This window comes from Sturnira hondurensis, unplaced genomic scaffold (assembly GCF_014824575.4).
Source record: "Sturnira hondurensis isolate 20B ecotype Veracruz unplaced genomic scaffold, ASM1482457v3 Scaffold0016617, whole genome shotgun sequence".
NCBI lineage: Eukaryota > Metazoa > Chordata > Mammalia > Chiroptera > Phyllostomidae > Sturnira > Sturnira hondurensis.
This window is the reverse complement of record NW_028089248.1, coordinates 3,544,560-3,570,800: the sequence shown is the minus strand read 5'-3', so window position 1 is coordinate 3,570,800 and position 26,241 is coordinate 3,544,560. Positions and strand designations below refer to the sequence as shown.

Genomic DNA, 26,241 nt, shown 5'->3' with positions numbered 1-26,241 from the left:
TGTAGTACAGACGGTTATTTTCCTGCTCACGCCCCCTCCCAGAAACCCGCCCGGAGATCACAGCGCATGGGGGGCCACGGGGGTCCTCCCCAGGGGGAAGGGTTCAACTTCTGGGTTTGTTCAGCCGGCCCAGCTGTTGGCCCAGTGCTCACTGTTAGTTGTCCTGCGGCCGACTGGTAATCCCGGTTTTGCTCGGCTTCTTTTTCTCCTTGCTCCCCATTTCACTCTCTACAGCCTCCGTCCCCCACGCACCAGCCAGGGGCTGTCTGGGTCACTTTCTAGGCCTGAGACATCCCATCCAGGGTTCCCTCCTGCAAGGAGGCCCCAAAACTTCCCCAGGTGGATGTGATCTGTCTCCCTTGAGTTTGGAACTATGATGCTGGCCTTCACGGGTGCTTCTCCCCTGTCCCTGGGCTGTGCCATTGGTTCATGTCTCAACCTGGGCGCTTGGTGTCGGCGGCTATGTCCAAGCCATGGTCTATCTCCAGCACCTGAGAGGGGTCCTGCCCACAGGGAGGGGCTGGGTGTTGCTGAATGGGACGGACAGGAAAGGGTCAGGCCACACTTCGTCACCGTGAGCGAGGAGAAGCCAGTCTCCCCTGTCTGATGCTTGAAGCCCGAGGTGGTCCCTCCTTTGGGGAGGTTGTTCCCCCAGGTTTGGGGGTGCTGAGTGCCAGGGCCCAGAGATCGTGGGCAAGGACACCCTGCTGAGGCGGCAGAGAGGACTTGGAGCAGCCCGTCCCCAGGGAGGCCCTGCCTTGCTCCTGGGAGGGCTGTGGTGTTGAGGGGTCGAGAGCCCGGGGAGTCCAGTTGGACAGACCTGCCTGTGCCCTGGCTCTGCCTTCTCTCAGCCGTGTGTGTTTGGGCAAGGGACAGGCCTCTCTGACCCACAGCTTCCCTGGAGGACAGGTAAGAGCGGAACCCTCTTCATGGGCTGATGGGGACAACAGGCCATGCCCGAGGCCAGCAGATAGCGTCTACACACTGACCACAGGTCGCGTTACCCATGTACATGGGTCTTGTCTGCCAGGACCATGCATTGGGTGTAAAGGGGCGGGGGGCCGGGCAGGCTGTGCAGCAGGGAAGCACCTGACCCTGATGACCTCCTCTGAGGACAGAGCTGGAGGGGTGGCCTGGGGCGGGCAGGTGGTGTTGGGGACACAGGTCTTCGTTCCCCCGTTCCCCACCCTGTCACCCTGTTACCAAACAGCGGGGCTTCCTACGAGGATAAGAAGTAGAGATGATCCCAGCACCCCAGCTGCGTGCACAGAAGGGATCCCTGAGGACCAGGAGATGCCCCCCTCTGTCTAGGAGGTCTCTGCTCCCTGCTTCCCAGCCCCTCCTAGTCTGCTGCCTCACCACCAAGCCCCGCCATGATCCCAATGGGGAAACCGAGGCCCGGCAAAGCAGAAGGAGACCTAAGGTTTGATGCCTGGCAGTGTGGAGCCCAGGACTGCGGTTCTCCGAGGGTTCCGGCTGTTTGGAATAGGAACTCCAGGCATGGGGCAAGCCTGGCCCTGGCGTGGGGCAGCTGTGACGTGGACGCAGAGGCAGCAGGCAAGCTGGAGGCCTTGGACTTCTCAGGCATGGACCAGCCCCCCGCCATGTGGGTGGGGAGACCGAGGCTCGGGTCCCTCGGCAGGAGAGGTGGCGTGGGGCTCCCTGCCAGGCAGCTCTCGCCTCTAATTGCTCATGAAGGGTGCTTGTCCTCCCCGCCCCAACCATTGTCTCAGGGCTTCGGATGGAGTTTTTTGGTCCTTGTTTTATTTTCACTTTTTGAAAATTGTTCCAGCTTAAAGCTTCCAATTTCCATGAAGTCATTGGAGCCAGGAGCCCGGCCTGATGGCTCCCCCCTACCGCCGTGGAGGGCTCCGCCGCAGCGGGGAGGGGGGCCCCACGTACCCCGAGAGGCACGGAGCCCAAGGCTCTGCTGCCCCCGCCAATGAGCAGGAAGTTGTGGGTCCCAGATGTGAGTCACTCGCATTAGGTGGCTGGGAAGGAGCCTTCCCATGTGTAAGCCTGGGCGCTGGCCGTGGAGGGGCAGGCTAGGGCCCGGCCACCGCCAGGCAGGCTCAGACCCTGGCCCCGCTGCCCAGGGGCCCTGGAGCAGAGCCAGGTAAAGTGGGATGTGGGGATGGGCCTAAGGGGGCCACTGGACAGAAGCGCCTCCCCCAGGCAGGCAGGGTCTGGGCTGGGGGTGGGGGCGCTCTCAGAGCCTCCCAGGCAGCCAGCTGGGTGGGCTGGCTGCTGGACACAGGAGCAGTGATCATGTGTCCTGGCCTTTTGCAGCCCGGCAGGGAGGTGGCCGTTGCTACCACGGTGTCGTTTGTTTATTGAGCCTGTCCCCCCTGGACTTCTGGGCCTGCGGACTCTGTCCAGGTCGCAGTTGTGTGTGTCCAAGTCCGCTTCACTTTTCTCAATGACTAAAAGTGAGCGTGGGAAGGGCAATTGAATTTATTAGGCCAAAAAATAAACACAAAGCCCAAACTCGGGAAGGGATGCATGCTGACACAGAACCAGGAGGCTGGAGGAGAACCGACTGGTTCCTGGCAACCCCTCCCAGCCCGAGGCCCCGGGACCGGCGTGGGCCATGGCCAGAGGCTCCTTCTGGACCTTCCCATGAGCTCGTCAAACACGTGTGTGCAGACATGTGGGGGAGCAGCAGCCTCTTTGCTGTCACCACCACATGGCATCCAGGACAGCTGGCACTGCTGGCTTCCTCCGTGGCCAGCCCTGGGGGGAGGGGATGGGGACAGGGACGGGTGAGGGGAGGGAAGCAGAGGGCTGAGCTGGGCTCTGAGCCTCAGGGTCCCTGTCCCCAGGGCTGGCCAGCCAGCCAGCCAGCCAGTGTCTGGGCTGGCTCTGTGGGGACTGTCACAGTGCTCTCAGCCTCGGAGTGTAGGTGGCCAAAGTGAGGGGGGACCAGGCTGGCCTTTCTCAGATTGGGGGCCTGCTCGCCTGGGGACCCTGTGATAGAGCGAGCCTCTATGTAGATGACCATGTTTAAATCTGTTAGCCGTTTCACACATCCGAAGAGACGGTCTGTGACTAGGACCGTGAGTGTGCGTGTTCACGAATGTGTCTCGGCCCCGGACACGACTAAGGAAGGTGCTGAAGTGAGCAGACTGGAGAGGTGGAGGGGCCAGCTGGGCAGGAAGTGCGGGCTCAGAGGGGCGCAGCCGGCGTTGGGGAGCTTTTGGCACCTTCATGGCCGCCTGGGCTGTGGGTCTCCCCGCCTCCCACGGGGCCTGTGCCTCCTGGGGTTCTCCTGCGGCTCCGGCTGTGGGGTGTGGAGGAGGGAGGCAGGCCTGGGGCTGCTCCAGACTCTGGGCCTCGGAAGTAAAGGTGTGTGCTTGGGAGGGGGAGAGTGTCCAGTGGCGGTTTATGGAAAAGAAGTGGCCTTTTTCCGGGGGTGGGGGTGGTCTCGAAGGGCCTCTGTGCCGGGGCGGGGTCTGGGGGCGTCATCTGTGGGCCGTGAGTGGTGGGACGCGGCAGGCCTGGGCCCCAAATAGGCTGCGGGGGCTCTTCTAGGGGAGACAGGTCTGCCTGGATGTCGCTCGGGGGACGCGGACCCCTCTTTACAGTTCGTAGCTGCTGCGTTAACCCGGTCCCTGCGTGCTGCCCGCCGCCCTGTGTGGGAGGTGACTTCGGAGCTCAGTTTCCAGAGGAGGAGACAGAGGCCCGGTGGGGACTGTCCTGTCCTGCTCACATAGTTGGTGGGTTTCCAGGGTGCACTCCCCCCCCCCGCCCTGCCCCTGCCGAGAGCTGCCATGTTGGAGGTCAGGACCCTGTGTTGGTCTGTGGAGAGGCAGGCAGGATAGAGCATGACAAGGGCTCTGGGGGGCAAGGGGGGCGGGGGATGGCAGCAGGTGGGGTGAGGACACGGGTTCCTCTGAGGGAGGCTTGGGCCTGGCACCCCATCGGCACTGGCCACAGGTGGCCGGGCCCGAGTCAGGCCGCGCTCGGCCCGTCATCAGCTGGGGGGGCAGACGATGGGCCCTGTGGACTTTTCCATAACTAGCCAGCCCACCACCACCAGGGGCCACAGAGAGGAGTCTGGTCCTCATCCCTCCTCCTGTCCTGGAGGAGGAGGGGGCGGGGCACTTTCACACACAGCTGATGGCAGCTCCGACCAGTGGGAGGACAGGGCAGAACCTACTGGAAAGTTCTGTGCCGTCATGCTGCACTCCTGTGTCAGAGAAGCCAAGTTTGGCCTTTTGTGGGGTCGGTCTCAGGTGGGACCAGGTGCTGACAGAGGACACGGGGGGCGTCTGCTCTGCTTGAAGGGACCTACCTAGCCCGGAGCCGGGGGCTCTTGTGGTCTGGGTCAGGGAGTGAATGAGGTCACTGCACCCAACAGCAGCGAGAAGCAGGGGTCTCCTGGAGGTCGTGGGGTCCAGCCCCCTGCCCCCCACCCCCAGGCGGAGCTGGGGGCCGCTCCTCCCTGCAGAGTGGGCTCTTCACCTCTGGAAGAGGCTGCTCTCCGTGCCTGGAGTGTCAGGTGCTGGTGGGGCCGGATGAGGAGGAAGAAGCCAGAACTGTGCTCGGCAGAGGAGAGAGCCAGCCACCCAGGGGAGGTGGTGGTCGTTGATGTCGTCACTGTCTTGTGACCGTGTGTGGCGAGGACAGACACGTGAGAGAAGGGATGCTGGGAGGGGAGGCCAGGCAGGGCCAGGTGAGGGCGGGCCTCCCTGGCAGCCTGCGCCCTGCCCGCGGCTAATCGGCATTCCTCAGGTCCCAGGCATCTGAGAGCAGCCAGCTCAGGCCTAGGGCTTCCCAGGCCAGGGCTGGAGCCTTCCCTCCGGCCTCTTTTCTGCTGTATGGCCCTCTGCTCCCTCCCAGCCCCCTTGTCCACCTGTGGCTCCTGCCACCCCTGTCCCCAAAGGATGACGGCAGCGTGGCCACCCAACAGCCATCAGCATCTGGCTCCACTTGCCACTGCCCAGGGACCTCACAGCTGGCCCCGTCGGGGCCGGGCATCGCCCAATCCTGGGCACACACCTGGGTGCAGAAGTAGCTTCCGGGCCTGTTCTCCCCTGCCCCCACCCCCACCCTGGAAGCTCTCTCCATGTTGGTGGGGTGGGTGGTGAGCCTTGGGCCGGAGGTGGGCTCAGCTCCTCTTAGATGACCCTTCTCTCATGACACTTGGGACCATCCTTTCTTCTGCCACCTGCTGACGTCTTGGACAGGCCAGTTTCCAGGTGTTTGCTGGGGCGCTTGAGCTGACCTGGAGTCAAGGTGGAGGGACCAGCTGGCCTGGAGCCTGGAGAACCGCCTGGGGGCGTCTGGGTCCCTCTGACACACTCATCTGATGGGCCTTTCCTGGCTGGTGTCTCAGTGGAAACCCTTCTCCTGGCTCTTGGGGCCCCTGCCCTCCAGGCCTGCCGTTTCGGCCCCCGGTCCCTTTGGGCCAGGCCCGGCCTTGGCCAGCAGGCCAGCGCACCTCCTTTCCTGCCTCAGCCATGCTGGCCTCTCTGTGTTCTCCATGGGAGGGCTCCCCTGCTGGGGTCCTCCAGCTCAGGAGAAGAGGGGGTGCAGCTGACTTGGGTCATTGCCTTCCCGAGTCACTGATGCTGAGCAGGCTGAGGTGTCCCGGATGCTGGGGTGCAGCTGCTGTCTGCACATAGGGGGAAACTGAGGCCCGGGGGCTCCCCTGCCTTGGGGCTCATGTGAGTTTTCCTGGTGGGAGCCATGACGAAGGCTCACTTCCCCTGCTCGTTCGGGGGAGTGGACTAGGGACCAGCGGTGTCTCCTCCCGGCCTCAGTCTCCCCACATCTGCAGTGGGCAGCCAGGCGTCTCCGGGGCCTGCCCACCCCTGCTGCTGGCCTCCTAGACCTGTGTCCCTGGGGCCCCCCTCTGGGAGAAGGCTGGTGCTGCTTTGTGTGGGGCCTGGGCTCATGGGGAAGCGTCCTCCTCAGAACAAGCAGACGTCCCGGGGTTCCTGCCCAGGTCCCCGGGGGAGGGGGCACCTCATTGTCCAGCAGGCCAATGGGGGCTGGCAGGAAGTGAGACCGGGACCCCTGGGACTCGGAGTGCGTTTCTCGGTGCCTGTCGATGTCAAGCTCTGTGTGGCTGCCCCGGCCCCTGTGTTCGGAGCCAGCCGACCTCGGTGTGAAGCCCTGGGCATCGGTGCCGTTACCAGTCCGCCCTGTGAGTGAGGACACTGAGGCCCAGAGAGGCTGACGGACCCACCCAGGTCACACAGCTGCTCTGATGCGGAGCTGGGTGGGGTTCACCACCGTGTGATCTCCGCCGGGCCTGTGCGCTCAACCAGCGTGCTTTCCTGGCTGGACAGCCCCCGCCCCGGCACCTCTGCCCACCTGGGTTTGTTGTCCCTCCTGTCCCACGTCATGAGTCCCTCAAGCTCTCCATGTTGCGGCATCAGCACCTTGCTCGCCTGGGGCTCTGGTCCCCCGTGAGGACTTGTTGGGTGGGGGTGGGGGTGTGGGCCCTGCCACGGGGCCTGTTTTCCTGTAGCAGAAACAGCACAGTGAGGTAAAGGTCGGCCCCTGCCACAGGCAGTTTCTGGATTTATGTGTTTCTATAGCCCCGAGGTCAGTCACTGTTCAAATAGGACAGGAGATGCGCCCCTGACTGCCAGTCTGGGGCAGGCTCTGTTGGACCTTGGAAGCTGGGTGATGCATGGCCAGCCTTAAGCCTTGGGGGACAAGTCCCCCAAAGGGTGGCAGGCAAGCTGCCCTGTGCCGCTGTGGGGGCGCTGAGGCAAGCTCCACATCCAAATTAGGTGGAGGATTGGAGGCCCTCCTGGAGGAGGTGGTGGTTGAGCCGGCCCTGAAGGGCGGCACGAGTCTGCCAGGCAGAGGCGGTTTGGGGGTGGGGAGGCAGGCAGTGCTTTGAGGCCTGCACAGCCTGGAGACCGAAGGGTGGAGCCTGTTTGGGGAACCGAAATAAGTCGAATCATGCAGCCCCGAAGAAGGCCCAGGGTGGGCCCGGAGGAGTGTCCTGGCCAGGGGGTGAGCGGGGCTGGGCTGGGTGTTCCTGGGATCCTGGGCAGGTGTGGGAGCCCTGGGGGATCATCCCAGGTGTGGGCACTTGGGTTTGGGCGACGTGGGGGGACAGCAGACTGAGACTGCTGTGGCACTTGGCACGCCCAGCCTGGCTCCGGAAAGCAGAGGTTTGTGGGAGGAAGGAGCGAGTGACCGGGGACAGGGACTCGGCCCCAGGGCCAGCTGTGGGGATGCTTCTTGAGCCCCCGTGTGGGCGCTGCTCCAGAACCCGGGCTGTGGTGTGGGGGTGATTGGCCGGGGCTGCTCTCCTGCCGAAGGGCTCTTCCGGCTCTGGGCCGGGCTTTGCCAGGTGGCCCCAGTGCCTCGCCCGGGTCCTCAGAAACCATGGGGAAGGTGGGGTCCCAGCGCCTTGGAGTAGGCCTGGGAACTGTGGCGACTGGCATTGCAGGAGCCAGATTGGGGACCGTGGGGCTAGGCAGTGGCTTTAGGGGCACTATGGGCCTCACTGAGCTCTGTGAATCGGCGGGGGAGGCCAAGGCCCACCACGGCCTGCTAAGTCCTGGCAGGGGCGCCTCGCCCCCTGACCTCTCTGTGGTCAGCAGCTCTGCTGACCTGAGTGGAAAAGGCCCTCAGACACTGGAGGAGGCCTTCCTGCCCTGGGGGAATCGGGCTGGGGAGGGGCAGGGGCAGAGCTGAGCTGTCCCGGGCAGCAGCCCTGGGCTCTGGCCCCCAGCACTGCATTGCCTAGGGCAGGTGGGGAGACTGAGGCAGGGGGGCCGCCTCCTTGCATCACACGGGAGAAGCAGGAAGTGAGACAGGAGGCTCCTTTCCTGGCTGGTATTTTTAGCTCTTTTCTGCTTGCGCCTCTCCAGGGCAGAGCGCCTCCCTGAACTGAAAACTCCCTGGGGGAGGCAGGGGCTGTCTCCCACTTTGTCCCTTTGCCTCCCCCTCGCCCCTACCCCAGAGGCCAAGCTCCAGGCTGGTCCCCTGGCACACAGAAGGTACACCGGCTCGTCCCCTGCCTCCACGTGCCCATCCAGCCCAAGTCAGGTGGGCAGGCGGGCGTGGGGGAGTGGGGGCCCCAGCCTGAGGAAGCCCCTCGGCTATTGGAAGAGGGGAGGATAGCGGCCTGCCCGGGCCACAGCTGCCCAGGAAGTGTCCTTGGCGAGCGAGCCCCGAGCTGACTCTTGGAGACTCCAAAGTCAGTATTTCCCGAAGAGGGCTCCTGCCCCAAGGGTCCCTTGAACCAGAGAGACCGGAACGTTCAGCTGCGCTGAATTCAGGGTTTCCTCCCTGCGGGACTTGTCAGAGCCTTTGGTTTGCTAACCGGCCCCAGGAAACCAGGAAGGAGGAGGGGGACGCTCACCAGGTGCTGGTGCCTGCTGGCCTGTCACCATGGCTCCGAGCTTGGCACACTGGCTGCCGGGCAGAGCACATCTCGGGAAAGGCAGGCGCAGGGCTGCGTGCGGAACAGCCTGGGCCTTGGAGTGGAGGAGGCCTGGGTTCGAGTCTCAGCTCTGCTGCTTCCCAGCTGGGGACTTCAGACGAGTAGGTTAGGGTCTCTGTGTCGTCTCCTGGCTGGAGATAGAGGGGGGGCGACCCCACCCCACCCTGGGGGTCGGGATGGAAGGACCTGGCCCGGCTGCCCTCTGCCCTCTCTGCCCCCGGAGGCCCGGCCACTCTCAGGGTAGACAGGGTTCCAGGGCCACCTGACCCCTCCGGTGTGGCCATGCCCAGGTCAGGGCTCACAGCCAACCTGTAACCTTTGTCCTCTCCTGCCAGGCGTGGCCTCGGTGGCCTGCCTGAGTCATGCCTGAGAACCCTCTCAAAGCCTGTGTGGTCAGTGCCGTTCTCCCCCTTTTCCAAGCTGGGAACCGAGGTGCAGAGAGGGTTAGTGACCTCCTCAGGGTGTGCAGCGTAGACATCACCGCTGTATGGTTGGTTTTCTTTCTTTCTGAGACACTTTAATGTGTTTTTGAACACATATGTATATGTGTACACACCAACGAACACGCTAGGAACACATCTTTCCAAGTCTGTGTATTCAACTAGGGTCACTTTGAGTTTTTCTACTAGTGTCTTTGTTGTTTACTCCACTTATTTTAAAAACCACTGTGCGGCAGTGTGGCGGACACGCCACAGAGCTGCGCCCGTCGCATGGGTACAGCTGCCTGCGTTTGGGGACCCGTGTGCACCCGTGAAGCCACCACCACACTCTATGCCACCGATCTGCCGCCACCTCCGGAAGTTTTCTTCCACTCTGTTTATGTTTGCGACAACACGCAGACTCCACTCCCTTAGGGAAAAGTTTTTCAAGTACGCAGTACGGTGCTGACTAGAGGCACCAGTATACAGCAGGTCCTGGTTTTTCTGTGAAAAAGTCTCATAAGCGACACGAAGACCATGGAAATGGAAATGGAGGAGGAAGAGAAGGAAGGTCGCTTGCTTGGGTGGGGGTGGCAGCTGTTCTGGGTCCCTCTCCCTGCAGCCACCCTTGTCCCCATGGGGACTTTTCCCAGCCGCTGCTCCCTTTTCTGAGAGTCGAGTTGTTTTCCGTTCCCAGGCTGTCTCCCGGCCGACAGACACCCACTCTTCCCGCCTGATGCTGCTGCAGACCAGGTCGCAGCCAGTGAGGTGTGCGGGCCATCGCGCACACTTGCAGGTGTGTGCAGGGTGAGCCCACCCGCTGAAGGGGGTCTGCTGGGCGCAGATGCGTGTGCCCGTTAGCGACTTTGAGAGTCAGGACTTTTTCCTTTCTTGGGTGGCGCCGAGTCACACTCTGGTCGGGGTGAACGGGAGCGTGTTTGCACCCAGCCCAGCCTGCGCAGGCCTGCGACGCGCTGGACTCTCTGCCCGCTGGGCACGCAAAAGTGGCATCTGCTGCCGCTTGAATAAGCGTCACCCTAGTGCTGGGTTTCAGAGCCAGTCACAGCGCCTTCCCATGAACTTTCTGTTCCTACCCTTCCCTCCTTTTTCTTCTGGGCGATTGATCTTTTTATTTTTATTTTTTTAAATCTTTGTAGGATCTCTTTCTGTAGGAGGGAGATTAATTCCTCGTGGTAAGAGATGCAAATGTTTTCCTGCTCTCTCATCTTTTGATTTTGCTTTTGATGGTTTTCACTGTGTAAGAAGAGTTCTTAAAAATGGAACAGAATTTATTGGTCTTTTCGTTATGGCCCTTTGGGGCTCAGGTGAGGTGAGAAAGGACTCGCCGCGGCATTGCGTGAGAACGGTGTCGCGGCTTCTCACGCTCTGGCTCCCACCCTGGCAAAAGTTCCGACCTCTGCGTGCTCCGTCCATGCCAGCAGCACAGGACTTACGACTCGAACTTACCTCCTCTGGCCCTTCCTGGTCAGCGGTGACTGCGGGGGTCTCTGCCTGCATGTCAGTGCAATGGGGCTCTCCGCCTTCCTCCCGCTGCCCTTCCCACCCTGCTGTCTGGGTGGGCCCCCACCCCGCAACGCCCACCATCCTGTAATCCTGGGCGGGACTTGCATCCTGTGAGGTCCCTGAAGGCTGGCTAGACTTCCCCTTTTTGTTTTTCCCTGATCAAGGGGAAAAGGATCAGAAATGTGTTCAACACGGGCATGAAAAGGTTTCCGTTCTACAAGGGGAGACTTGTGAGGGTAGTGTCAAAGGAATGAATCCCTAATGGTGAAATTTCAGGCACAAGTGGGGGGAGACACTGTTGTGCTTTCCAGGCGGGGTGCCTGGGTGGTGGGTCGGTCAGGTGCCACCCACTGTGTGCCGAGCACTTGCAGGCACCCGGGGGAGTGGACCCTGGGGCTCTGCCTCTGGGAGGTTGTACCGGGAGCACGGGCCTCCCGGCGCCGCACCTGGGGCCTGGCGCATAGCTGGTTCTAGTGGGTGTCTGTTGGATAAATGAACACGTGTGTCTCTCTCACGGCGAATGAATGGATGAGCTTTTCCCAAGCATTGACTTCACTGGCATTAGAATGGGCACAGGAAATGGCAAAGGGATTTATTCTCTGGCAGTTTTTGCGGGGGGGGGGGGATGAATAGGGTGTTTGCATTTTAAAGAGGAGAGACTGACTAGGGTAGTGCTCAAACTCCCTACCTGCCCCTCCACAACACCTGCTCCATGACCCGCCCTCCGGGGCCCAGGTGGCAACAGACTGGCTGTGCCCGCCCGCCAGCTTCCCTGCAGTTGTCCCCATGCCCCCGCAGCTGGGCTGCAGAGCTCTGACAGCACCGGCCTGGGCAAGGGGAACCCGAGGCCCAGGTCGGGGAAGGGGCCTGCCCAGGGCCTCGGGGCAGGTTGGTGGTGGCCCCCAAGACTGGTTGGCAGCCTGTGGCTCCTGGGGCTGGGGTAGTCAGCCTGGGCGTTTTGGGGAGCAGACTGAGGGGTGGGCAGTGGGGCTGCTGGTGTCATTGGGGGACTTCAGGTTTCACCCTGCTTGGTGGCTTTGCAGGCTGTCACCAGGAGGCAGGGAGATGAAGTGGCAGGTCCTTGGGACCCTGCCCCGTTTGTGCCTCTGCCCCGTGGTTGGCCCCTCAGCTCTGGGGACGGGGCCTTCTCTTTGGGCTCCTGGCTGCTGCGCCCTGCAGCCTCGCCTACCAGCTATCGTGACCTGCGCCTCCCTCCCCATCCCCCGCTCAGGTGTCAGCACCTCAGTTTGCCAGTGAGGAAGGCGAGGCCCAGGGTGTGGGCAGCCTGCTGCTCCCAGGGTCAGTGGCAGGGAGTTGGGCTTTGAACCTGAAGCTCCTCCCTTCCCCCCAGGCACAGCTCACCTGGGGGGAGGTGGGACAACCTGCACTTGCTTCTTGTTCTGGGGGTGGAGGTGGGGAAGGACCGTTTTGTATCTGTCTCCGTCTCCTCCGGCCCAAAGGCCTCCTTCACTTTCTGCCTGGTTTGGGGTTCCAGCTGGTTGGCTCATCCGTCCCTGCCACCCCCAGTCTCTAGGGCTCAGTGAGGACACAGACACAAATCCTGCCAAATGGTGTGGTGAGCAGGTGCTGGGTGGTTGACAGGCGTCTGGGAAGGCGTCCCGGGTGGGGTGGGATTGGGGGCGGGCACAGGTCCTGGGAGAGGAGGGGGTGAGGAGGGCTGCTGGGCTCGGTGGGCATGGAGGGGCACAGAGGCTGGTGGGGGGGTGTTAGGGTGATGTTTGGTGGTGCTGGGCTCGAAGGCCTAAGGCTGGCGTCCTGTGGCCCCACAAGGTTCCCCTCTGTGCCCAGCCCGTGCTGGGAGAGCAGCGTCTGCTGAGGGGACAGCCTGGAGCTGGGACCCCTCTCAGCAGAGGATGACCCCCTACCCCGTGACCCATCCCCAAGCGCTGGGCCAGTCCGGGAGGGTGAGCCTGTGCTGCTGGGGCTCTGGCTGCAGAGCCCTGGTCGCCCTGGTGGGGTGTGGGGGTGGGCCTGCCCCCACACTTCCTCTTCCTGTGGCCACTGGGGCCCCAGGCCCTGTAGTTGCGGGGCCAGAGGCAGCCAGGCTGGGGTTCCTGCTGCCAGCACTGCTTGGGGCGGAAGTGGGGCCCTGTGTCTGTGAAGCTGGGGTGGCCCTGGGGTGTGGGGGTGCTGGCTGCCGCAGATGAGCCAGCTGTGCAGGGAAAGGAATGCCCCTGAAGGCCAGCCCTGCCGTCCTCACGTGAGGTCTGAGCCCCGACTCCCTTGGCTCCTCCGGCGAAGGGACCCGGAGGACCAGTCAGCACTAGGCAGGGAGCGCAGCGGCAGCCCTGCCTTGCTGGTCGGGAAGCCAAGAGGGCTTCCTGGGTCCTGCTGGCTGAGGGGAGGCTCCCGGAGCCTGCCCTGGGCCCTGAGGAGGGAGGGCAGGAAGGGGCAGACGTTTCAGACGTCGTGGGCTCTGTGGGCGTCAGCGCCGTGGGGGTGCCGAGCAGGACCCTGAGGGCCGGTGTCACTGGCTGTGTGGCCTCAGGGAAGTGACTGACCTCTGTGCCTCCGTTCCCACGTGCACGCGATGGCAGCAGTCGTCCCACCCACCTGCAGGGCAGGGGAGAGGGTTTAGGGAGCCAGGGCCGTGTGTGTGTGTGTGGGGGGGTCCTCTGCAGGCTCTGTTCAGGCCTGGGAGCTGCAGGGAGCTCAGAGCCCGCCCACCGGCAGGGCTTCGGGGGAGGAGGTTGGCACCCCTGGTTTCCACTCCTGGTTTCCACTCCTACCTCAGTGTGCCCGAGCTGCCTAAGTCCTCCCTGGGAGGCCCTTACAGAGGATGAGGGGAGCGCCCCGCCCCTGCCTCCGCCTCCTGCAGCCCTGAGCCTGGTTGACAGGAACATAGTGGCAGAGGTGTGGGTGCGAGGGGGGTGGTCCCCTGCCTGGCCCAGCCCCTCCCAGAGGAAGGCCTCGGCTGGCCTGTGTCTACAGGGGTGCATGCTTGCCTCTGACTTGAGTGGGGCCCCTCACCCCCAGCTCTGGACCCATCAAGGGGCCGCGAGGGTGTCCTGGATACAGCAGATGGGGGCGGGGCCCCAACACAGACCTTGGCGATTGGGGCTGCAAGTGACAGAAACTGAAAACTGGCTTCAGCTTCGAGTGAGCCTGTGCATGAGCCAGACCAGGGACACTTGGCCCCTGAGCCAGGGGACCGAGACTTGGGGAGGTGACAGTGCCTAGCAGAAGTAGGAGAGACCCTCCCCCCAACTGGCCCCGTTCTTTCTCTACAAAATGGGGCTGCTCCCCATGCCCCCACACCCCCACCAGGGTCACCGTGAGGTACAACACACCCAAGGGACCTGAGGCCGCCATCTCTCTGAGCAGAGGGCCTTGGCTCTCCCAGGTGCAGGTGTCTGGGTGCAGTGGGGTGAGGGAGGGCCGGGAGGCAGGGCTCGGCTTGGCCTGAGGTGGGACTGCCAGCCCGGACGGCCCCGGGGAGGAGAGGAGCTGGGCTCCCTGGCACTGGGCTCCGCAGGCTGCGGCTGCGGGGTGTTGGTTGGAGCCATGCCAGGGGGGACCCTTTGTCCAGCCAGGGTCTCAGAGGGGCCCGTCTGCTGAGTCAGAGGCTGAGAACTGGTGGTCGGACAGAAGGGCCTGGAGACCTTCCCTAGCGGAGGGGGCCTCTGGGCCGAGTTTGGGGGTTGACTCCCAGGGAGGAGCCATCTCTCGAGGGGTGACGGACGCAGGCTTCCGCCAGGCCCTGTCGAGGAGTGATTCGAGGTCTCTGGGTGGGCCCAGGGCCCGGGCCCAGTGCCGTGATTGTTCACCTCCTGCCCTCCTGCCGTTGCCCAGGAAGTGGCCTAATTAGACCCTGAGAGCGATGTTTACCAGGCCTGGGTCCCACGGACCGGGCAGCTGGTCCTCCTCTCCGCACGCTCGGCTCAGCCTGGAGGGGCAGGTTGGCAGCCGGGGCTGAACAGCGGCGCAGGGCGTGTGTGTCTGGGTGTCTGTGAGTGTGGTTTTCCCTGGGAGAGCAGCTGTGGGGTTGCCCAGCCCCCCAGTGTTTGGGGTTTCTCAGCCTGGCAGCCTTGCTGCACCGGCTTTGGCACCAGGCCCAAGGCATGGCCAGCGCTCGGTCTGGAGCTGCTGCTGCTGCTGCTGCTGCCGCCGGGAGGAGCTCCGTGGGGAAGCTGCTCGGCTCAGTGAGGCAGCAGGGCCAGCCTGGGCCCCCCCAGGAGCGCCAGGTTGGGACCGGCCAGCTCCGGCTGCGTGACCTGGGACGAGCCCCTCGGCCTCTGGGTTCAGATACATATCTGTGAGATGGCTGTCACTTTGGCCTTAGTGGGTTATGAAGGGGGCAGTGGGTACGGTGTGGCATCAGTTCAGGGGGTGCCCTGGCCTGGGGGCATCTCAGGACAGGGGCCTTATCCTGCCCAGCAGACCCCACAGCGCAGGGCTGGCGTGGTGGTGGGCAACAGAAGGATGCCGCCTGTGGGATAGAGACTGGGCGGGTTTGGAGTGAGAGGCGGTAACCAACGGAGCACGCTGCTCAGATTTAAAAATTGACGTTTACGAGCTGGATTCGGTGGAGAGATGAGATCGTAGCTGGTCTAAGCGCTCTGGCAGCCTGGCCTCCCTTGGCTGGGTCGCCCAGGAGAAACGGGTGCCGAGGCTCATGGACCTGCCTGGGCCTGGAGGGAGCCAGGGCCCCAGCCAGCACTCCCCTGCACCCCCAAGCATGTGGTTCTCCTGTTTTGTTCCTGGGATTCGTGGGCCTGGATGGGGGGTGTGGTCAGGAGCTGGACCCCCGGCCCAGGGCTGCTCCCTTGACTCAAGACCCCAGCTCCAACCCCTGGGTCTGGGGCCTGCACAGTTTCGGGCCACTTCCTGTCATTGGGGACCAGGAGCCCCAGGCACAGAGAGCCAGCTTGGCACACAGGCAGTGCTGTGAGCCTGACAGGCCTGAGGCAGGGTCACCAAGCCTTTATGGAGTCGGGGAAACGGGGCCCGTCTGGGCTGAGCATCGCAAGCCTGGGGTCTGCTCCCCACCCTGTGACAAGGGGTCCACCGGGTCCCCTCTCCAAGGTTCACGCTTGCAAACTTCCCCACTTCCTGTCAGCGGCCCTTTGTAAAGAACGTGGTTGTGCGTGCAAAGGTAACATAACACAGGTGTAAGTGGGGGGAACCTCTGGCTGGAGCAGGCAGGGGCCTGGGACTCGGGGCTCACTAAGCAGTGGGGTCCTCACACCAGAGGAGAGCCCATGTCCATGGGCGTGCTCACCCACTTAGCACAACGGTGGCCCCTGGGAAACGCCCTGGGAAGGCAGGAGGCGGCTTCAGTGGCCGCTGTGGGATGACTAGTGAGGCACTCGGGGGGTGGGGGGGGGGTGAAGCTGGACCTCTGCCTCGCACCCGAGTGTGAGCTGGACCCGGGAGCAGGGACAGTGACACAGGCAGAGCAATCGGGCAGCGCTGTCTGGTGGACGTTTCCTCACGTCCAGTATAATAGCCACTGGCGGTGGTGTGTGGTGGCTGAGCGCTTGAAATGTGACCGGAGTGACAGAGGGACCAAGTTCATTTCATGCGAATCTACTTTGATTTTAAAGGGGCCACGCGGGGCTGGTGACGGCCCCCCACAGAGCAGTTCCAGGAAACACGGGGTGAGCTTTGTGAGCACAGGGTGTGCGGAGCTTTAAACAGGACTCAGAGTCAAGCTCGGGCTCGGGCTGATAGATCAGACCCCGGACTGTGAGGCCCCGCTCCACTGTCCCCTAATGCCAGCCCTTCCCTGCCTCGGCCCGCCCAGGTCAAATCCGAGTTGCCTTGTGTGTCCGCAGAGCTGAGGAGCCCGCGTGTCTGGTCAGCCCGGCCTGGATGCAAAGGAAGATGACCGCAGTGCAGTGACCGCAGCCTGGCCGTAGAGCAGGCAGACCCCGAGTCGCCCATGGAGCTTCAGGCCCAGGGAGCCTTTCCCCAGCCCTGTCTGCCAGGCTGGGAGAGGCCAGAGGCCTAGGCCCGCAGGGGAGGGTGCTGGCCCCCAGATGCCCCCCTGGGCCGGGCGGGCTCCTGAGTGGACGGCCAGCCAGGTGTGCCAAGGCGGGAGCATGCCGGCCAAGGGGCGTTACTTTCTCAACGAGGGTGAGGAGGGCCTGAACCGCGACGCCTTGTATGAGAAGTACCGCCTCACCAGCCAGCACGGCCCGCTGCTGCTCACGCTGCTGTTGGTGGCCATCGTGGCCTGTGTCGCCCTCATCGTCATTGCCTTCAGCTTCGGGGTAAGTGAGGGCAGCCCCCCGCCCCGGGGTAATGGGGGTTCCGCTGAGGTTCGGATCTTGGCTGTGACGCGCAGTCTGGGTGAGGCCTTGGGCAGATCTCCGCGTTTCTGCCTCTGTAAAGTGATCTGCCGGTGGCGGGCAGGGTTTTACAATGTTGAAGTCTGGGGTGGTTTTAGATGTGATGTGAATTTAGCCAAATAGGCTGCCCTCACTTTTCTCCACTGTGAACTTGGATTCTATTGAAGAGTGTGGTCAGGGGTGGCCTGTGTGTCACTGCTGCCACTTCTGGTCCCACAGCGGACATTGAGATTCAGTGCCGGCACCTGAGCCCTGGAGTCCTTGGGGGCCACAGCTGCCCAGGCCCCACCGCTGATCCCCATCTCTGACCCGGCCCGCCCCAGCCGCTGCCTACAGGCAGCTGCAGAGCACTTGACCTGTGGCCGAGGCACTGATTTCTAACTGATCTCGCCTTGTGGAAACTTGATTTTCAACGGCCACGGGTGGTCAGCGGCTGCTGCATGAACAGCAGTGCCTGAGACGGAAGCAAGAGGGCGCCGCCAGGGTGGAGGGTGTGCCCAGCACCCAGTAGGCACTGCATAAACCGGGGGACATTCCAGCATTCAGCAAACAGCGATTGAGTGCCTGCTGTGTGCAGGTGCCCCGCTCAGCCTCTGTGGGCACGGAGCCGAGGGCCTCGGGGGACACCAGGTGCTGTCCCTGCAGAGACCTGTCTTTCCTGCAGCCCCCACCCGCCCCTAGTCTGTGCCTTCGCTCCAGCTCTTCCCCTGTGTGGGGTGTCTGCTCACCCTTTCTTCATAACCCTGCTGGTTCTTTAAGGATCAGGGGCCTGTCGCAGCAGGTGTGCCCGGGGAGCCCAGAGAGGCCTGATGAGGGAGCAGGTGCGGAGCCAGTGAGGCAGGGCCCGGCTGGGCGGGCTGTGCAGGGAGCCAGGGAGAGGTGTTGGCGCAGGCAGCCCTGGCAGAGGCAACAGCGTGGACTGGGCCTGCCAGCGAGAGGGACCTGCCGTTTAGCGGGAGCGTAGCCACCAACCATGCAGAGGGAGCTGCAGGGGGCTAGGAGCTCAGGGCAGGCTGGAGAGGCCACCCTGGCAGGCTCTCTGGAGGAGGTGGCATCTTCACGCATGTTTTCCGTGCCCAGGAGCCCTCCCGACAGCAGGCCGTCCTGGGGACGGCGTTCCTGACGCTGGCCGTGTTTGTCGCGCTCTACGTGCTGGTGTACATCGAGTGTCTGAGCCGGCGGTGGCTCTGGGCCTCGGCCCTGCTCACCTGGGCCTGCCTTGTGGCGCTGGGCTATGTGCTGGTGTTCGACTCGTGCAGGAAGGCAGCCTGTGCGTGGGAGCAGGTAACAGATTGGGCTGGCGGCCGCCACGCCGACAAAAGCTCGTTCCCCAGAGGGGCGGGTGCAGGGCAGGCGGAGTGGCAGTGGCCAGCGCTGAGAGGGGATGGGGCCGGTGAGCGGGCCCTGCCCAGCCTTCTGGTCATTACCTTTCATGTGGGGGAGGGCCGCAGACAGAGGGCAGCCAGTGGGAGCTCCCTGGTCACACCTGAGGGGCCGGGGAAGCTTGGTCTGGGCCCAGATTGTAAATCAGCTCCTAGGAAATGAAGGATCCAGTTGGCTGGTCTGACCCAGAGAAAGAGTGTGACTTTTTCTGTCTCCTCTGGGCATCTGTCACCCCGTGTCCCCTGCAGAGGAGGCCAGGGCCTTCCCGAGGGCAGAGGGCCCCTGGGCCTGGGCTGGCTGACCAGGGGCTCAGTCTGGGGCTGTGTCCTGGGCTGCGGGTGGCGTGGCCAGGCCCCGCACCTCATGCCCCATGTTCTGTCCCCAGGTGCCCTTCTTCCTGTTCGTGATCTTCGTGGCGTACACGCTGCTGCCCTTCAGCGTGCAGGGGGCTGTGGCAGTGGGGGTCGTCTCCAGTGTCTCCCACCTCCTGGTGCTGGGCGTCCTGATGGAAGTCTTCTCATCCCCCAGCGTCGGGGTGGGGCTGCAGGTGAGGGGCTTGAGGGGGCCCGGGTGGGGCCTGGGGGTTCAGGCTGAGGACAGCCAGGCCCGTGGGGGTGACAGGGGTGAGCAGGTCTCGAAGCTTGGGGGCTGAGTATGCAGACCAGCAGCCTTCAGGGCAGACCTCCTCGGGAGGCCGCCCCCACCCCCCATGGCGGTCTGGCCCTGTGGTCTTTGCCGGTGCCCCGGAGGCTCAGCCCCTCCCTCGATCCTGGGCCCTCAGGGCTCCTTCCTGGGTGTGGGGCACTGTCCTGGGATGCAGAGCCGTCCCTGGTGTCTCACCCTCAGGGCCATGGCCTGACAGGGCTGGGGACCTGCCTGGACATTCTGCCTGTGTCTTTGTGTTGAGTGAGCAAAATTTGCACACACCTAGTGGTGAATTACACGGGTTTCCCTCCTGCCTGGACCTAGCGTCTGCTCCAGGGGGTAGAAGCCAGACAGCAGGGGGACACCGTACCCCCAGTGACAGCCCATGGTGCTCCCTCGGGCTCTGTGAGGCACCGTGCCCCTGCCTCGCTGGAGTGACTGGCTCCCTGGTGTCTGGGGCCCAGACCTCTGGACCAGCGAGTGGACGGTGGGTGCCATGTTGCCTGTGCCCCGATCTTGCCGTCACAGCGACTTCCTGCCTGGGCCTCAGTTTCCCTGCCTGCCCCAGGATGGGTATACCTGAGTGGGCTGGAGGTCCAGGCATGGGCAGGAGTGCCATCCCCAGCTCCCCAATGGGACGGTGTCCTGGAGCACGAACCAGGCCAGACTTGAGCCGAGTCCGCCTGTTTACCCACAGCTGCTGGCCAACGCTGTCATCTTCCTGTGCGGGAACCTCACGGGCGCCTTCCACAAGCACCAGATGCAGGACGCCTCCCGCGACCTCTTCACCTACACCGCCAAGTGCATCCAGATCCGGCGGAAGCTGCGCATCGAGAAGCGCCAGCAGGTGGGGGCCCCATCCACGCCTGCCCCAGCCGGCCCCCCGGCCCCCTGGCCCCATGCCCTTTCTCTGTGGACATCGGGCAGCGTGTGCATGGGGTGTGTGGCCAGATGTGAATGCAGGCCTCACCCCAGGGCGCTGCTGCAGATGGGGGGATGGCGACAGGGGGGTGGGTACCTGGCAGGGGTGGAGGGGGCCGTGGGCAGAGCAGGAAGGAACGGCTTGTGGGCCAAGCCTGCTGCCTGTCTCCCTGCCCATCCCCCACATGCCCCATCCCCTGGTGCCCAGGAGAACCTGCTGCTGTCTGTGCTCCCGGCCCACATCTCCATGGGCATGAAGCTCACCATCATCGAACGGCTCAAGGAGTGTGGGGACCGTCGCCACATGCCCGACAACAACTTCCACAGCCTCTACGTCAAGCGGCACCAGAATGTCAGGTGGGCAGGTGGCAGGCGGGGGGGCGGGGCACATGGCGTCTCCCGGGAAGGCCTCCCTGCCACCCCTCTGGGCTGTGGGGGCCCAGAGCTCAGGCTTTGGAGCTGGGAGGTCCAGAGCAGATGGTGTGTCCTGGGCAGCCTCAGCCTCCCTGAGCCTCAGTTTGCTCATCTGTAGAATGGGAACCCTGCTAGGGGAGGACAGGGTTGCAAAGTACAAGGTGGCTTAGCTCAGAAGTCGGAGCAAAGGCAGACACTCAGGGGAGGAGAAGGGAGTTGCCAGGTGCCAGCGCCATCCAGCACCTGCGGTGGGGTTCACCTCCACCAGAACCCTCTGGAACTGTACTTGGTCTTTGTGGCCGGAGCGCCCCTCCTGTCCCTGTGGAGGCTGCGGAGTAGCAGGGGTGACTGGGGCCCCACCCAGTCCCCATGTCCCACGGGGCTGGCTCTGACCTTCCCACCGCCTCCTGCCCCCAGCATTCTCTATGCCGACATCGTGGGCTTCACGCGGCTGGCCAGTGACTGCTCCCCCAAAGAGCTGGTGGTGATGCTGAACGAGCTCTTCGGCAAGTTTGACCAGATCGCCAAGGTGAGCCTGCTGGCCGTGCAGCCCCCCACCTCTGCTGGGGGGAAAGTCAGGAGCCCCTCCCGTGGCGTCCCAGGGGTCCTGTGCCCAGCACTGTGCGGGGGCGGGTGCAGGAGGCCTGGGCGGAATTTTCGTCTTCAGTCAGCTAACGCTTTCGAGCGTGCCGTGGTAGAAAGTGGAGGTTGAGTGGTGGCTGAGGTGGCTAGGATCCTGTCCCCCAGAATGTGAGGCCGGTGGGGACCCACAGTCTACAGCAGGGGAACACAGGGGCTCAGGGGCTCAGGTTGGGACTCCGGAAGGCTGCCTGGAGGAGAAGGCCCCGTCCTTACTATGCCAGGCTGTACCCTTGGCTTCCCCTGGGAGCCTGGGGGGACTGTGGGCTGCCAGGTCTACCCAGATCTGCCTCGGACAGCGTCCCCGGTGGATGGTGCGTCCGTTAAAGTTTGAGAGACCTCAAAAGAGACCTGAGGAGGAGAGGGAACAGTGTTCAGGGCAGAGGGAAAAGCATACGCAAAAGCAGCTCAGTGTGAAGGGGACGAGGTCACAGGGTTGGACCTGCAAGGATCTGAGGGCTGAGGGAAGGAGTGGGACTTGACCTAGGCCCCTAGAGAGCCTGGCAGGTGCCAGGCAGGGGAGGACATTGGGCAAAGGGTCTCCAGGATGCAGCTGGTGGGCGAGAGGCCAAGACCTCACTGTGCTGTCTGTAGGAGCAGCACCCAGCCAGGGCAGGTGTCTAGGGGGAGGGGCCTCAGTCATTCATTAATTTACATAAAGGTCTCAAGCCCTGCCGAGTGGCAGCCCGGAGCTTGTATGGGGCCTTGGGCTTGTCTGGAAGTCGTTCTGGGCCTACGTGTCCCGGGATTTGCAAAGGGCTGCAAGGGCTGGGACTGGGGAGCACCTAGCCCTGACTCAGGTGGTCAAGGCAGGCTTCCTGGAAGCAGTGGCTGCTAACGAGAGAGCCAGATGTGAGGTGTAAGGCAGGGACTCTATCCTGGCTGCGTGTCTGGATCATGTGGAAAGCTTAAAGCAATCTACTCTCCACACCCGGGGGCCCTCATGTTCAGAGGACCAGTGGTCCCAACTTGGTGAGAGGCCAGGCCTGGCCCGCACTGGGAGGAAACTGGTCTCAGCTGTTCAGTCCTAAGAGGGACTGCTGTGTCAGGAGTGGGCTCTATCTCAGGATGAGCCTCTTGTCACAGGAGTAACCAAGTTACAGTTGGACACCACTGGCCAATGGTGCCCTGGCACACTGTCCTGTCCGTGCTCTCCACTCCCTGGGGGTTGGGGACTGAGTGACTCTGTGGGCCTGTCTAGCCTGCAGCCTGCCTTTGTGACTTCTTCTGAACTGGCCGATGGGAGCTTCCAGAAGCTGGGCCTTATGTGTGCCAGGGTCTCGGGCCACCGCTGGCCCTCTCCCTGCCACAGAGCCCAAGGACCTCTGTGCCCTCTTAGACACAGCCCACCCTCCCTCCCTCCCTCCCGCTGGGGCAGGCTCAGGTGGCAGCCCCATCTTACAGACGGGGACAGTAAAGCTGTGGCAGGTGGCAGCCTCCCAGCTGAGAGCTAGGCAGGGCCGGGCCCAGCCTCTTCTTCCACCAGTGGTGGCTTCCAGGACTGTGACTCCCCGGGGAGATGGCCTGCCCTCTGAGGTGTCACATCACATCTGGGCTCAGGAACCCACTACCCCCCACCACAGCTGCACAGTGTCCTCAGTTGTGTCAGAGGTGGCGGGCCTGTCAGAGGTCAGGGAGCAGCCTGGGGGTGTGGGTTCCTGGAAAACCTTGGGGTGGTGGTGAGGTGGGGTGGGGCGGGTGGGCGTGGCAGGGTGGGGCGGGGTCCCCTGAGGGCCTCGGGGCTGTGCCTGGCCCTCTGGGAGCAGCAGGAGCCCTGACCTGTGTCTGGGCGTCAGGCCCTCCCCCGACTTCCTGCTGCGTTCTAGGAAAGCCGCCTTCCTCATGTCCGCAGGCCAGGCTGCTTAGAGTTTAGCATGGGCCACGTAGGGCCCTGCAGGGTGCAGTTGGCCCCGACTCCGGTGGGGTTGCTGGAGGAGGGTATAGAAAGGGGACCTCTCAGACAGGTGTGAGAGGTACAGGGACCTGGACAGAGGAGGCCTCGGCTGCAGGAAAGTGGGGGCAGCAGTGCCCCAGTCCCCGCCTCCTTCCCCACCAGCACCAGGGCAATGCCGCTTGCTGAGGCCCCCATGGGGGCTCGGGGTGGGCAGAACACGGAGCTCCCCGTGCATGTCCCTGAAAACCCCACGCCCAGGGTCTTGGTGCACGTGGCCACCTTTGCTGAGGGCTAGGGTCTAGTGCCCACAGAGGCACCTCGGATGGGATGAGCAGACAGCTGGCCTGGGCTTCCCCGCCCGCTGTGGGCATTTTCCTATGTGACTCAGCCTCTCTCGCCCCCATATTTCCGCTCTGCTCTCGGCCCACACCCCAAACAAACCCTGCCGCCTGAGCAGCATAGCCACCTCTCTGTTTTCCCCCCTGGCTCGATCCTCCATCCGCTTCAGCCACACTGACTGCCCTGCAGCCCTGGCTTTCTGGCCCCAGGGCCTTTGCACATACCATTTCCTTCTTTCCCCTGGAACGCTCTTCTTCCGGGTACTGCTGTGGCTTGGTTCCTCTTTTTTTTTAGGTCTTTGCTCTGACATCACCTTCTCTGAGACACATTCTCTGGCCTTCTGGGAACTTCCAGTCCCCTCCCTTGCCTGATTCCCCCCCCTTTGCCTGATCCCCCCCCCCCACTTGCCTGATTCCCCCCCCCCCCACTTGCCTGATTCCCCCCCTCAGCCCTCATCACCATTGGATGGCTAAGATTTCGTCCAGCGTAGGGTCTCGTCCTGCCCCCCAGTGTGTGAACTCCACGGCAGCAGGGAGTTTTGTCTTTGTTCACTGCTGCGCCCCAGTACCTGGGATGGGCACTCAGTAGGTGCTCAAACATTGCAGGAATGAAAGAAACCCAGGGAGCGCCTCCTCCAGGGGCATTCAGGTGGCTGACGAAAACACTTGTTTTCGCTGCGGATGCTTGGCATTCCCCTTGGAGGGCCCCCCAGGGCCCCCCGGGTCCCCCGTCCTCTCGGCAGGCCCAGGAGCAGCTCCTGGTGGCTGGCACCCCAGGAGCGAGCCCTGGCTGGGAAGTGGGTGGCTGCCCGTGTGACCCCTGACCCCTGCTGACCTTGCCCGCAGGCCAACGAGTGCATGCGCATCAAGATCCTGGGTGACTGCTACTACTGCGTGTCGGGCCTGCCCGTGTCACTGCCCACGCACGCCCGCAACTGCGTGAAGATGGGGCTGGACATGTGCGAGGCCATTAAGTAGGTACCTCGGGCGTGTCTGAGCCCAGGGCACAGTGGGGAGCACGTTGTCCCCATTTGTTGGATGAGGAGACGGAGGTACAGGGGGCTCGCCTGGATGGCCTGGCCATCTGTTTTGTGCCCCTCCCTCTGTGACTCCTTGTCGGGGAGGGTGAGGGCGGGCAGCGGGGCTGCCTTCCTCCCAGCAGGGTCACAGGGGTGGCCAGAGGTGCTGGCAGACGCAGGGGCCCACAGGAGGCTGCCCTGCTGTAGCTCCTCCCACCTGACTTCAGACAGCCCCACCCCTTAGAATGTGTGGCATTTGTGCGGGTCCCCTTGTGCTCCCTGCGACTTTGGCCCTGGTAGACATGTCTATCCCCAGCCTTGTTAACGGACATGCAGCCCTGGCTGCTCCCCGGTCTATTCTCTTGTCAAAGGGACCCAGAGGCCTGCTCCTGTTGGGGGCGCCTTGTGCCCCAGGGAGGGTCTCACTTGGGCTCCTTGTCCTGAGTGATGCTAACGCCTGATCCCCAGAGCCCCCTTGCCTGGAGAAGGCCCTCAAAGGCTGGTGGCCCCTACGATCTTGGTGTCTGGGGGTTTGGAAGGGCCCCCAGGCCCCTAGCAGCCTTCTTGGACCCAGGTGGGGAACACCCAGGGGGAGCATTTTAGGGTCTTCAGTGTGAGTTGCAGAGACGGATGATGCTTGGAATTTCCTCCTCCTCCAGCCTTTGACCTTGGGGTGGCCACACCCCTTTGCACACTCCTGGAGACGGGGCGCTGAGCTCCCTCCAGGAGGCAGCCCCATGAGCCGAGGCGTCCCTGCACCCTCCCCTACCGCCTGGCTCTGCCCCGCCCCACTCTGGGGCCTCGAGTGCCTTGGGTGGGGTTCAGGGCCCCACGAGCAGCCCTGGCTGGGCTGAGGTGACCCCACTTCCCCTCAGGCAGGTGCGGGAGGCCACGGGTGTGGACATCAGCATGCGCGTGGGCATCCACTCGGGGAATGTGCTCTGTGGTGTCATCGGGCTGCGCAAGTGGCAGTATGATGTGTGGTCCCACGACGTGTCCCTGGCCAACAGGATGGAGGCAGCTGGAGTCCCGGGGTGAGGCTGGCCAGCTCCTCTGAACTGGGGGGTCAGGGTGGGGTCAGAGGTGGAAGCAGTGACCTCGAGGTCGGGGGAGCTGGCCTGGACTCCCGTCCCCTGGTCACTGGGGGGCGGGTGCCAGCCCGCTGCAGGCCCTGATGCTCCGTCTGACCTGCGTTTCCCCAGCCGGGTGCACATCACAGAGGCCACGCTGAGCCACCTGGACAAGGCGTACGAGGTGGAGGACGGGCACGGGCAGCAGAGGGACCCCTACCTGAAGGAGATGAATATCCGCACCTACCTGGTCATCGACCCCCGGGTACGAGGGGTGGACACAGCAGGCTGTGGCGCCCACACCCAGGGGGAGGGCCCTGGGGAGAGAGTGGATCAGAGGCCTGCCCAGGGTGGGAGTGAGCTCCCCGTCACTGGGTACAGAACCAACTTCCCCAGCGCCTCACTGTTCATTTCCTGAGAAATGGGCGTGACAACAGCGCCCCCGAAGGGGAGACTGCTGGTCTGAGCAAAGCCCTCACTGCTGCCCTGGTGCGTCCTAAACAGCTGGGAAGGAAGTCCCCGTGAGTTCACTTTCCATGTGGCTGTCACTTCATCTCCCAGTTTTCCAGAGGCCCATTTTAAAAACATGCTCTGAGACAGACTCAGGAAAAGCAGAGAATGGCCATGGGGCCACGGGCCGGTCCTCCATGCATCCTGGGCTCCGACCTGTGGCGTGGGCCTGCTCGGCCGATGCCCCCACTCCCACCATGACCCTGTGGTGGCGGAGGCCCCGGGGCTGCTCCCAGCCTGCCCCACGTCGCCCCCCGGGAGGCTGGCGTGTCCCGGAGCCACTGGTGAATCATCCTTGGGGCTCGCTCAAGAATGTCGGCCACGCAGGCTCTCTGAGCTCCCTCTCACTCCAGCCTTGGCCTTGGCTGTCCTCAGGGCTGGCCGGCCTGCCTGCCTCCCCCAGCCTCCCCCCGCCAGCCTTCCCCCCCAGCCCCCACCTTCCCCAGCCCCCACCTTCCCCAGCCCCCACCTTCCCCAGCCCCCACCACCACCCCACGAACCACCAAGTGCTCAGTGAGAGCGTCCCCTGCAGGGTGGAACTGGGTGCCAGTATTGCTTCTGGCGCCCTGCCTCCCACCCCACCTTGTGGAATCTTCTTTGTTCTTGTCCAAATGCAAGAGGCCCGGAGAGCGCATGGTGATTTTTTCCGTGGGCCTAGTCCATGGCCAGCATGTCCCCCTAAATGGGGTCTGTGATTTGAGTTCCTGCCCCAGGGATGTCTGATAAGACGGGGAG

The 26,241-nt window shown here is 63.7% G+C and overlaps 1 protein-coding gene across 5 annotated transcripts in view; it reads left to right on the top strand.

Annotated features, from left to right (window-relative positions):
• The window catches only part of ADCY7 (adenylate cyclase 7), a 47,376-nt gene that overhangs the window by 9,811 nt on the left and 11,324 nt on the right, over window positions 1-26,241 (top strand). For 2 of the 5 annotated variants that reach the window (XM_037066355.1, XM_037066351.1), the window contains exons 1-10: window positions 6,877-6,975; window positions 16,158-16,595; window positions 17,754-17,957; window positions 18,442-18,603; window positions 19,399-19,548; window positions 19,831-19,979; window positions 20,454-20,565; window positions 23,754-23,881; window positions 24,802-24,960; window positions 25,129-25,261. In XM_037066355.1, the coding sequence (XP_036922250.1) occupies window positions 16,362-16,595; window positions 17,754-17,957; window positions 18,442-18,603; window positions 19,399-19,548; window positions 19,831-19,979; window positions 20,454-20,565; window positions 23,754-23,881; window positions 24,802-24,960; window positions 25,129-25,261 (1,431 nt within the window). In that variant the 5' untranslated portion in view covers window positions 6,877-6,975; window positions 16,158-16,361. Of the gene's footprint in view, window positions 1-6,876; window positions 6,976-15,914; window positions 16,069-16,157; window positions 16,596-17,753; window positions 17,958-18,441; window positions 18,604-19,398; window positions 19,549-19,830; window positions 19,980-20,453; window positions 20,566-23,753; window positions 23,882-24,801; window positions 24,961-25,128; window positions 25,262-26,241 lie in introns of those variants that run through there. The other 3 variants (XM_037066352.1, XM_037066354.1, XM_037066353.1) reach the window with 2 other exon arrangements.